Source organism: Lates calcarifer, linkage group LG12, assembly GCF_001640805.2.
Source record: "Lates calcarifer isolate ASB-BC8 linkage group LG12, TLL_Latcal_v3, whole genome shotgun sequence".
Taxonomy (NCBI): domain Eukaryota; kingdom Metazoa; phylum Chordata; class Actinopteri; family Centropomidae; genus Lates; species Lates calcarifer.
In genome coordinates, this window is record NC_066844.1 from 25,736,734 (window position 1) to 25,749,164 (window position 12,431).

The 12,431-nt window shown below is 39.6% G+C and overlaps 2 protein-coding genes across 3 annotated transcripts in view; both read right to left on the reverse strand.

Annotated features, from left to right (window-relative positions):
• Window positions 1-12,431, reverse strand: part of iars1 (isoleucyl-tRNA synthetase 1) — an 83,755-nt gene that overhangs the window by 39,819 nt on the left and 31,505 nt on the right. The window contains exons 1-7 of one of the 2 annotated variants that reach the window (XM_051074497.1): window positions 5,331-5,413; window positions 4,340-4,467; window positions 3,098-3,254; window positions 2,887-3,006; window positions 2,607-2,689; window positions 2,265-2,382; window positions 1,964-2,111 (exon numbers count right to left, since the gene is read on the reverse strand). In XM_051074497.1, coding sequence (XP_050930454.1) covers window positions 1,964-2,111; window positions 2,265-2,382; window positions 2,607-2,689; window positions 2,887-3,006; window positions 3,098-3,254; window positions 4,340-4,458 — 745 coding nt within the window. In that variant the 5' untranslated portion in view covers window positions 4,459-4,467; window positions 5,331-5,413. Of the gene's footprint in view, window positions 1-1,963; window positions 2,112-2,264; window positions 2,383-2,606; window positions 2,690-2,886; window positions 3,007-3,097; window positions 3,255-4,339; window positions 4,468-5,330; window positions 5,414-12,431 lie in introns of those variants that run through there. The other variant, XM_051074496.1, reaches the window with a different exon arrangement.
• On the reverse strand, window positions 6,345-8,818 carry rpl29 (ribosomal protein L29). Its single transcript, XM_018688181.2, has 4 exons — window positions 8,713-8,818; window positions 8,189-8,241; window positions 7,624-7,688; window positions 6,345-6,524 (listed from the first exon to the last, which is right to left on the reverse strand). The coding sequence occupies exons 2-4, from the start codon at window positions 8,223-8,225 to the stop codon at window positions 6,432-6,434; spliced, it is 195 nt and encodes a 64-aa protein (XP_018543697.1). The 5' UTR covers window positions 8,226-8,241; window positions 8,713-8,818; the 3' UTR covers window positions 6,345-6,431.

Sequence of the window (12,431 nt, forward strand, 5' to 3'; positions counted from 1 at the left end):
ACGTCACACACACACACACACACACACCAATCTGTCAGTTCAACTTACAACAAAAGACCTTTTTTTACTGAACTCATTTTAAATGTCACAATACGAAAAAAAAACAGATTTGAATGAGAAAATTAATGATGGCTGAATCACATTAAAACCAAGCCATTTTAATGTTATTAGTAACACCTGTGCTTTTATTACACTGACGAGTCAAAACGGCTGCTGTGCAAAAGGCCTGAAAGAAATGTTAATCAAGATAATTACAAAAATCAGACTGCTCTCCACAGAAACCTGGAAATATAACTGACCGATACATGTAAGGTGAGCAAAGATGTTATATATTATATTTTCTGTGTAGACTATTTTTTTAATGTTTCGTCTGTGACAGGCAGAAATAATGACAAATCTTCATGTTAAGATTTAAGAATCTAAATTGATGTTTGTTTGCTCGAGCAGCTACAAAATATCAAATTTACAGCCGACGTAAATTATATCAACTTTTGACATTTTATAGGCCAAACAATTATCAATTAACTGAGAAAATAAGTGGCAGATTAACTGATAGTGGCAAAAGTCTTTGTGTCTACAAAATTGTCATCCATCAATTATCTATCAATTAATTAAGCAGCATCGAGTACAGCCTCCAAAATGACAACACACTCTCTGAAACAGTTTCAACACAAACTGAACTTCACAACCTTCACGAGGGGAAGATTCACTGTGGTTTGTATCAAATAAACTGGCTACTGAGTGTATATACATCATGTCTCTGACAGCGCTGTGGCCCGAAAGCACAAATACTTGATAAAAGGCACCGTTTTAACCTTTGACTTTGCTTTGAAATTTTATTTGGTTGTTGACTGGTGTTAGTCTGTGCATTAAAAGACCTGTCAGGTCCCACGTTCGATTTGAACTCAGACGCTTCCTTTATAAAGACATTAATTTCAGATGGTGCCCTTATTAAGTTACCTCTTAAAACGCCTTAGTGCAGCCTGTATATAGAAACCATTAGCAGAGCTGATACATGGCATTTAATGCTCTTTTGTTTAAATCCGACAGGTGCATTTTATGTGGGTGAGTCTCCATCCACTGGGAGGACAGATAATGTTTCTAATGAGCCCATGTTAACATCAGGTTATGAATGCAGAGCGTCTGGTTGGTTACAGATAAAAACTAAGTTCCACTCACAGAGAGTCCTTTGTCATACAACAAAATAACAGTGTTATTTCATCAGCTAAAACGCAGCCAAAAGCTAAAAAGTCCACCAACACATTACGGTACAGAAATCCTTTCCTCTGGGTGCAATTTGCCAAGGCAGCACTCCTCCTCTGCTAATTTGTTCTTGTTTGTTCTTTCTGAATAAAAACACCCATCAGCTGATGCTGAGGTCCACAACACTGAACCCACAAGGGAAACAAGATTTCCACTCTGAAAACTTTGGCCTTAAGCAACAGCATTTAAGCAACATCGTTCAACAAAACAACCAATCCCGGTAATTCAAGTAAACCTCAACACAAACATGTTTGTCAGCAGGATGTGTGAGCACTAATGTCCTTTCTTTTCCCCCAACAATGACTTGAAGAAAGCACAGACAACAGCAACAAAACAACTGTGTTTTCTTTTCAGCATTTCAGTGATTGTTTATATCGGCTTAGGCAACTAAACAATGATTCTTCAAGAACTTCAGCTGCATCCCATTCCACACCACACTTAAAACAGTCAAAGTGCGTCCTAAAAAACACCGTGATTTTTGAAGGCGCTGCTGATGGCACTGTACAAAGAAAACGCAGGAGCTACTCACATCAAAAATTAAAAGCAATAGTGACAGCTCCAGGAAAACATCAGAAAACAACAAATAACTATTAAATGTTGGAAAAAAAATTGTGCTGTCTCTTTGTTTACAGTTTGATGGACATCCAACAGCACAAATATTACACAATACACTGCATTTGTGTCTCGTTTTGTCTCTCACCTTTCACCTGGACATAGAGGAACTCCGGGTTCACACAGAGGGCGAGGTTGCTCGGCAGTGTCCAGGGTGTGGTCGTCCAGGCAATCAAAGCAACATCTTGATTGTCGACCAGCGGGAAGTTGACGATCACAGATGGATCCTGAACATCCTGCAAAAAAATAAAAATAAAACAAACACAGAGATTAGGTCAGTTCAGCTTTTACTCCGTCTCTCTCTTCACTATGATATACATGATTCATTTGTCTCTGGTCTCTCTGAACTCTGCAGCACAACGTTAGACCAGCAGATCATTTCTACCAACCTTGTAGTTCTGGTGGGACTCGAAGTTGGAGAGAGGGGTGTTGCAGGCGGTGGAGAAAGGCATGACTTTGACACCTCGGTACACCAGACCCTTGTCATACAGCTGTCTGAACACCCACCTGTGTGAGTGAAGAAAAACATCAAAAGACGGCAAAGGCAAAGAGTGACTGCACATAAGACAGATCTGATTTGTTTTCTGTTTTTGATCTTATGTCGTTTTATATGGTAAATTTGCTATATATAGATTGTGGTTGTTATTCATGTGCTCCTGTGTTTATGTCAGAATGTAAATGATGTGTCTTAAAGCCAAAACTCGTAAATATAAAATGTCTGACATCCCTACCAGACAGTCTCCATGAACCACGGGTAGAGCGTCTTGTAGTCATTGTTGAAGTCAATCCACCGGCCCATTCGCTTCACTGAAGTCTGGAGAAAAAACAGAAACAAATCCACAATAAATCAAAAGAGCATCACAGTCACACGCTGTGTTTCAGATGATGCACTGTTTTATTTAACACAGTATGTAATTTGAATTGACATATAACAACAAAACCAAACTGGTTTCACAAGTATGGCTACAAAGTTCTCTCACATGAACATATTATTCTTCTGTGTATGCTCACCTCCCACTCGTTGGAGTATCTCATCACAATGTTTCTGCACTGCTTGTTGTACTCAGCAATGCCCATCTTGGCCACATCTTCAGGCCCTTTGATCCCCAGTGTCTTGTCAATCTCATACTCCTGCAGAAACACACAGGACGTGAGACACAAGCTGTAAATAAACTAAATATTCACAGGGCTGTTAACTATATTCATGAAGGTAAAATCGTACCACAGGCAGGCCGTGACAGTCCCAGCCAAAGCGCCGGTCCACATGGAAGCCGCTCTGGTGGGCAAAGCGAGTAACAATGTCCTTGATGGTGCCGGCTAGGATGTGACCGTAGTGGGGTAAACCCGTGGCAAAGGGAGGGCCGTCGTAGAAGGTGTACCTGGTTGGGAAACAGGCAGCAAAATATTTTTTAAAGGAAATCTGGCCTGAGTATTTTATCACTGATAAAGTGAGGAGTTTCCTCTTTGCAGTGAAGCATGTACGATAACAGAAACGCAACATTGACAGTCCTCCTTTACGCAGGTGTTCTCATGGTTGTTTCATATAAGAAAGCAGTGTATTCACTGCTTCTTCAGCCTGAACAAAAACAGTTTTGAGGTTACAAATCCAGTATGAGCTGGAGCAGGCTAAGAGACAGTGTTTGACACATGATGCTGTGCTATTCCCCTTTTATTGACATTGTTGTCACATGTATTTTTTACTATTTGGTGTTACCAAACAATAATCTAGTTAAATGTCTATTAGTATTAGTGAGGGTCTGTATGTGACAGTCCCTCTTAGCTAATGCACTTTAGTCTGCCTCATGTCATCATGACATTTTATCTTTAGTGGGCTAAAAAGTGAAAAACTACAAATTATTTTTGAAAGGTAATTGATGTAAATAAGAGATATGAGCAGAGATTTGATTTTTTTAAAGTATTTTCTTTGAACAACAAAGCCCCTGTGACACAGTTCAAATATTTTTCATCCTTTTTCCATTAATTCCAGTTGAAAAACTTAAAATAAACATCATTTTCTTTTTACCTAACATTTAATGTTTGTGCTGCCTGACTTTTAACACATAACATAACACTTCATTAAAATGATCTTAATGGTCCATTTTTTCCTCTATGTGTTTTCATATGCTGGACATGTACTGATACTCACTAAGATTAAATTCTGAAAGCACACAATGGAATCTAAGAACAACTGGTCAGCCAGGAAATACAGCTTCTTCATTTGGAAACAACAGCTGGAATGACAATCACTAAAAACAATCTTTAACCACGATTGAAAAATTTCAGCGACGTGACATTGTTGCTGCTCGAAACTACTCAAACTATTCATTATCATTTCTCAAAGAAGTTCACTTGAGCCAAATGTTATTTCACAAAATCTCATTTTATGCTTCGACAGCTTAGCATGGGAATATATCTTCAGCCTAGTTAATTCATAACCAGGAAAAACCAAAACAGGTGGATTTACTTAGGCCTGTTCTTGGACTGTCTGAGGCATTCCTGGAAGCAGTCCTTCTCTCCCCAAAACTGCAGGATCTTCTCCTCCTCCGAGGGAAAGTTGATGGACTCAGGGACTGGCTCCACCATGGTGTCCGACTAAAGGAGGAAAGCAAAAGTGTAACTCAACAGACTTGTGAAGCAGGAAGACAGAAAAATAAATAAACACTGCATGTGACATGAGGATCGCACAATGGATGTCATTCATGCAGTAACTGCGCAATCTTGTCCCATTCAGGGATATGACGTCCAGGTAGCACTAATTAGCTTGATTTTGACTCATTAAGAATTACTGTTATTGTTAGGAATTATTTACAAAATGTGTCAAAATGTGATGTATTAAGAAGAAACTAGCTTTCAATCACACTTTAGTGACAGTAACTGATATGAAACAGGTATTAAATTGCTTTCTGAGAGGTTTTAAAAACCCTGGAGAAACCTCAACATACTGTTATGTCATGTTAGTAAGTTGACCACTACATTATATGTGATGGACGGTAAGTATTTGTCTTTTTCAGTGAGTGTCTGCCACTCTCCGCAGACTTTAGGATCTTATTAATAGCTGACCTGTCAAACCCTGACACTGCTCAGTAGTTTGTTAACAGAACATGCAGTTCCCTTTAACATTTTACGAGCTAAAGTCGAGCATGTGTAATGTATTATTTCCATGTCGAACCTGCAAATGCAGGAACGAAGCCCAAACTAGTTAATTAAGTGAAATTAGTCCAGTAAATCACTTTTCCACAGCAGTTGGTTCAGATAGATGACGCCTCCTTGTTGTTAGCTAGCAGGCTATAAGCTAGCCGGTCAACGCTTCAGTTAGTTAGCTTGAAGCTACACGGGCTGCAAAGTTTACGAAAGGCGGCGTTTAGACGCTCACATGTGCGAACAGAGGGACGGTGAAGTGTGTCTGTAACCAAAGCTTTGTGTTGTGATTATTCAGTTTGAATGGAGATACTCACATGTTGCCTGCCGCCGCCGGCTGCCGAGAGAGAGACGAGAAATGATGCAAGCTGGAGTCAGAGCAGGAGCGGAAGTGACGACTGGACGTAAACTGATTTGTGCATAAAAATAAAATGCAAATACATCAAAATAAAATAAAAAATAAATCCAATCACATTTTAAAACTCTGGACTGTCACAAAAAAACTAAACATTATGGGGTTTGTAAAGATATTATGGCAGGACTGTTGTATTAGACTGTGTATGTTGTGGCTGCGGCTTTCTGTATCTCTTCCTCTTGTGCTTCAGCAGTATTCTATAATACCTTTTACTGTGTGTTAATCTCACTAGATTGACAAGCCTTAGCTGTATTTTAATGAATAGAGATGAGGTGTTTTCATTGGCTAAAGAAAAAAAAGCATTACTAATATATGCTGTACGTTGATAATGATGTTCTATCACTTTTTCTGGTCTTAATCTCTTAATCTGCCATCTCTTCAGGCTGTTTACGTCAAAAGTGAAGAGCTTGAGGACCTAAGAGCTGAACAAAAAGATAAATATGCTGAGAGTAATGATGACAGACGAGTGGTGGAGTGTTTCAGCAAGTATGTAAAAAAAAAAGTGCAAAGAAGCAGATTTTAGAAAAGAATTCACTTCTATTTCTATTCAACTGCATCAGTAGGTAGACTGATAACCAGCATCCACTCTCTTGTATCTTAATATTAAAGAATGAGACTGAGTTTTCTGGACAGTGGTCCTTTCTGAGCTTCCTGCTTCAGACTGAACTGTGAAGAGCTGGGTGAAGAGGCCTCTGAAATCTGTGGAGGGGTTCCCTTCACATCTTTATTCTGATTAGTTTTATTTATACCTTTAAAACTTCATTCTCCACTCTGCTTTCATTCAGTTTCCTAAATCATTTCGATCTCGGTGAATGAGGAATAAAAACAACAAAGCGGACCTGAAATTAATCCCATCCAACTAACAGTGATTTATCCCATATGGTCAGACAGAGACAAACAGAGTACAAACTGATGCTGGTTTGTTAACAAAGCATAGCTTTATTATGATGGTGGAAACAGAGTCTATGAACGCAGACAGACATGGAGGTGACCGGAGAGCGGCTTATTTCGCCTGAGCGGCCTTCTGTGCCGCCTTCATGCCCTTCTTGTTGTGCTTCTTGGCAAAGCGCATGTTCCTCAGGAACTTAGGGTCCACCTGCAACAAAAGGAAAAAATAATAAACTGAGTGAACAGGTGAAGTGAACAGGAGGGACACAGGTGTGAAAGGTTTCTCTTCTACTACTAATCAAACAACTTTGAACAAAATAAAGCAAAAGACAGATGGAATCAACCTGGGAATAAAACATGTCGACATTAGAGTAGGTACATATCTGAGGTTCTGGTTTATTTGAAGACTAAACTTAAATACCTGCCCTGTGCAAATCAGAAACATCAGAGATAAAGACACTATCTCTTAATCTTAGTGAAAGAACAGGAGTACTGCTTATAACAAAAGGACTGAGACAGTAACCAGTGTGCAAGATAGCTGATGCAAAAAAAGTCTAACCACAATATGCTTTAACCCACAGTGTCTCAAGCTAATTCATCACAAACCTGGCCTCAACAGTAACAGTAACAACTCTGACCATAAAAGTTGCAGTATTATTTCCCAGATACTTCTGTAAGAGAAGGCTGTAATAATGTTTACATGATAAAGAAAAGTCAGTTTCCTGTGAGCGAAAGCAGAGTTTATTCAAATGAGATCAGCTTTCTCGCTGCTAGGTTCATAAATTATTTTATAGAAAAACCTGCCAGGTCAACATTAGAACAAACAGCAACTAACAGGACTGATGTCTGAAGGTAAACTTTTACTTTGCTTTTTACATAGACAAAGTACTGTTTTAACAAAGAAACAACAGGATGTGAGTACAGATCATAACCCAATAGCTACATCCCATTAACACTAACTGAATTTAAAACCACACTATATCTGAAACTGCCTAGGCTCTCTATCACTTCATAGGATGGATACAGAGCCGGTCCTATCACTGTGCATCCATCCAGGTTAACACAAAAATCCAGGATTCAACATGTTGAATCATTAATTTACTACAAGAAACTGGGCCATAGTTTCATAATGAGCTTTGAAATAAGAGATGTGATGCCACATTCGTGCCAAATTGAAGTGAACAACCAGCTCTAACAGTGCGACAGTCTTCACACCAACACTTGTTATTGACAGATATTTGCATCTTCCATCCATCCAATGAGACCTGCCGCAGCATGTAAACATTAACTTCAGTAACAGTACGTACCCCCTTCAGTGACTCGTAGCGCTGAGATCTGGGCTTCTTGATGCCGTTCCTGTGGGCTTTACGAGCTGTGCAGACAGGACAACAAACAATTAGAACCAACTCACTGATACATCCATTCTTTTGTTAGTACTTCTACACACAGAATACTTTAAGACATGCATGTAAAATTAAAAGCTGGAACAATCTTCCATTGGTGTATGACCTTATGATTATAATACATTACTCTGAACCTGCAGTTCCTACAATTCACGGCATGTTGCACAGACATTCAAATCAGTACTTAGCATACATTGTACCACAGAGATCAGGTACTTCTGGTGTGCTGCTACAACACAGGTCACTCTTTTTTTGCAGGTTAACTTAAGCAGTTTGTACCTCGTTGTTGGATTTATAAATCTATCCTCTCTAATGTAGCTGGGACTGCAGGGTGGTAGTTTAATTGCAAAGTGTAACCTGTTGCTCTGTGCACATGAGAATAAAATCTTTGCACCATGAATCTTTGAGGTGAAATAAGCTCCAGTGTGAATAAACCTCAGACATGAATTACCGCTGCAGTCGTACTTACACTGGTTGTGGGTTGTGTGGTTCTTGGACTTGGCCATTTCGACACTGGTTAATCTAAAGAGGAGGAGGAAAGAGTGAAAAAACATTTCACGTTAATTTGAATTTAGCATCACTGCTACTAGCATGTTAGCTCACGTTAGCTCAGTTTGAACTGTGAGCCGGCAGCTGATAAAGCTTTTAACAATGCAAACAAAACTTAATTTATTAATAAAAGAAACAAAGGTAATCAGGAACAGTGAATGGACGGTATAAAGGTGTATTTCTGACATTAAAACAGACTGTTTGTCTGTATGTGTAGCCCGGTAGCTAGCTGATGTGAAGCGGCTGCTTTGCTAAACGAAGCGTTAGCACCATTAAAAGATCCATTTTATCTTTAAATAAAGATCCCATCTGAAACATACTGCGGCGGACACATAACCAGTAAAGTGCTTTATCAAAATCAGTGGCTGTTTCTGTGCGGATGTGTAAAATATACGAGGATTAAATAAGATTTTAAAACTCAGCCAAAGTGTAAAAAACAGATACCTGCCGCACGAACAGACGACAACCGGAAGAGAAAGAAATTCTAATCCGGCGTAGAAGAAGAAGACGACTGGAGTCAAGAAGGTGAAGTCAGTGTGAGCTGACTGACGACAGCGCCTCCTGTCGGTGGTTTCTGAAAGTGAGAGTCCACAGCTGGCCACTGGATGTCACTCTGTTCATATGTCAACAGCAAACAGAGAACAGCTGCTACAGCTGAAATGTGTGAGTGCCCAGTTTATCAGGTTAGTAACACAATATAGTTCAACAGCTCCACAGGATTTACTGTGTGTGTTTCTCGTAATCTGACAACTGAGAGTAACTCCAGGAACAAAACTGAAGGTATGTTCTGTTTTTTGTTTGTTTGTTTTTTCCTCATTGGAAATGAAAGTATGGCAATGACTCGACTTCCTCTGTCTGAGAAGACTGGGTTTGACCTTGCTTTCTCTTTCAAGAATCAAGAATCAAGAATTCTTCATTGTCATTATGCACGCACATGATGAGATTTTGTTTAGTAGCTTTCGGGTTAAGAAAAAGACAAGATACTTTAAAATATACACACAGAAAAAACAACTATAGATGCACTATACATATGTACATTAAAATAAAAATGAGGTAAGATAAGAATAGAATAAAATAAATTAGAAATGTGTTTAGATTCTCTTTTTGTGATGTTTGTGGAAAGTTAGTGAACCCAAGTACTGCAAGTAATGCATCCCATAATAACCATAAACACACAATACAGCCTATTGGTGATTATTTTTGTTTTCTATCACCTTTCATCCCTGTTTTTTTTTTTTTTTTACTATTAATGCCTAAATTATAAGATCAAGTCCAAACTATGAGATAACAGGTAAAAAGTTTGATTTAGTGAGTCAAAATTCTAAACAAATGTCAAACAATTATAGGTAAAAACAGACACATTTAATCCTCCAGTTTGTGTGAAGAAAGATCAATGTCCTGAACAGACCACCAGTCGATCACAGGGCTGACGCACAGAGACAAACAACCATTCACACTAAATCATGTGTGTAATACAGCAGCAGTCACAGTTTGTGCTGACAGACCTGTCAAAGACGCAGACTAGGTGTCAGTCTCGGTGGGTTTTATGAACCCGCGGTGAGATGATGGACAGATTGTAAAGCAGCCAGCATTTATAGACAGATCTACAGAGATTACAGTGCTGCTGGCTCTCCCCTGGGCTGTGATGGATGGGAATGGATGCAGGGCCATGTGACCGAGCTTACACCTCTCTCCCTCGCCCACACACACTTGATCATACACTGAAGGAACGGAGGGATTTTTCTAAATATGGCTGTAACCTCTGAACTCCTCCGTCCTTTCCTTTCCTCTCCTCTCCTCTCATTCTCAGCTGAGGTTGGGTGAATCCCTGCTCAAGCAGAAGAAATCATGCAGCAGCATCCTATATTTAGACCCATGTTTGATCATATGAGCCTCCACTCTGCAGCGCTCGCCTCTTGCTCAGTCAATTACAGAGTGCATGTGTTATTTCATATTTATCCTACATCTGATCGTGGTCAAGAGAAGACAGGTTTCCATTTCCTGATGCATCTCCGGCACGTGGCAGTTTGGGTGGTGTGAGGGTGTTATGCTGTAAAATGAGCTCGTCTTGGGGAGTGTTTTCTCTGTATTAGTGTTTATTAATGACGCTCGGTTGCTTCGCTGAAACACACACGATTATCATCACCACTCAGTGATGGTGCATCAAGTGTTCAGTTTATGCTAAGCTAAGCTAACTGTCTGCAGCTTCATTTTTAACAGACAGATGTGTGAGTGGTATCAAACTTCTCGTCTTAGTCTTGGCAAGAAAATGAAGAATATTTTCCTAAGAACAGTTCCCAAATTGAGCAACAAGGTCTATCTATAGACTCTGTACTTTTCTGCTTAGACACTCATACAAACACACACACACACCCACACACACACACAGTTTTCCTCAGACCAACTTTAATTTATTTACACAATATGAGGGTCTTGTGTGTCGTCTAAACTGATCTTAGATATTAGATCTCGTCTGAGAGTCTGTAACTGATTTCCCACATAAGGGGAAAAAAACACTACACATGCACATCAATAATTGTTTATGTTTATTAAAAACTGTGCTATATTGCTTCCCTGATATTGCATTGCCCATTTCATATCACAGGAGAATTCAATTACTTCTGCATCTTTATTTCAAGTCACGATCAGTTTGTTGTAATTAGCTTTATTTCTCTGGGTGTAAAGGTTTAAAGGCCTCGGAAATCTGTTCTAATGTCAGGATAATGTGTCATTTAACATCATGTAGCTACAGTATATACAGTATAATGTTGGTTCTGATCTTTGGAGATGCTGTGCATCCATTCCCACCAATAATAATAAGCCTATAGGGAACCACCAGCTCTGCTCTTTACTTAATCGCTCCCCTTTGAGAGAAGAGAAGCCATCAGGTTACTGCTGCTGCTGCTGCTCTGTTTCTTTGTCATTTCTTAAGTCTCTGCTGTTATCTGAGTACCTCCATTAAAAACTACTTCATATGTGCTGTATGTGTGCATCAGCTGTCATTCCAAGGCATCTGGTAGATGTTGAGATATTCAAAGTATTTCAGAGGAAAGGTTGAGCAGTTGGCTGCACCAGGTGGAAACTCAGGGGATCACCACATTCAGCAGGGTTCATCCTCTGGATGCTTTGCACTGTTGTGTTGCTACTTACACTCATTCACAACCCACACACTTTCCCCTGCCCTCTTTTACTCCAGCTCAGTCCTTTGCTCTTGTCTTTCTCTGCGCCTCTCTCTTGGTTTTACCCCTGAACTCCCTCTCTTGCTCCCCTGCTTTCTGTTTTGCTCGACTCCCCACCCACTTTCATTTCCTTTTCATCTGTAAGAGGAAATCTCGTCTTTGAGCAGCAGAGTCGATCCCCCAGGGACTCACTTCACCTCAACACATGAAAGAGGCTGCTTATTATGTCTCTGGATTTTGGAGGCATTATAGGCAGGCACATCTAAACAGAGTGCAAGATCCACTGAGTGTCACATACACGAATGCAAATGAATATAATAAGCGAGGAATGAAAAACGCCAAGATATCGAAGGCTTGAAGTTATGAATATGTGATGTGTTTTTTGTTTAGAGTTAAATTAGGAGTTGATACAGTATGTTACACACCCATGAAATCATTTACTGTGAGGTCTATTCTTTGACATTAACATTTATTTGTAGTTATCCTTCTGGCATCGTCATGAACGTAAGTCACCTGTTCGCTGCCTTTTTAGCTCTGTCTTTGCTCTCCACTAACTTCTGAGAAAAATATCTGGATGTTTAGCTGTTAAATGCTCAGCTGTGGTTCCTTCGTGCACCGTTCATCACTCACTCTGCATAGATTCCATAGTCTACAGAACAACAAAGGACGAAATAGTGACTACTGGAAGTTTTTGGAAACAACCTGTGTTAACAAGCTACTTTTTCTTTTTCTGTCTGCTGTTCGGTGCTTCACAGGAGGCTTACACTGGTTAGTAGTTTTCTGAAAGCAGACGGTGTTACTATCAGATAATATTAATCTGTGTGGAGAATTATATTCCCATAGTGTGTGTTTAAGTGGCTGATCTACATAAACTGATGATGAATCACCATCTCTCTCACTGCCTCCTGACAACATCACATTTGCTTGGAAGAAACATCAGAGTGCAGATGAACAGATAAACACAGTGTAACATCTCTTTTAAGT

Excerpts from the sequence above, each read along its gene's own strand:
- rpl29 (XM_018688181.2), bottom strand. The coding sequence starts at position 8,225 with ATGGCCAAGTCCAAGAACCACACAACCCACAACCAGT. Across the intron at positions 7,689-8,188 it reads CCACACAACCCACAACCAGT|CTCGTAAAGCCCACAGGAAC; the intron begins GTAAGTACGACT and ends CTGTCTGCACAG. Across the intron at positions 6,525-7,623 it reads GCTACGAGTCACTGAAGGGG|GTGGACCCTAAGTTCCTGAG; the intron begins GTACGTACTGTT and ends CTTTTGTTGCAG.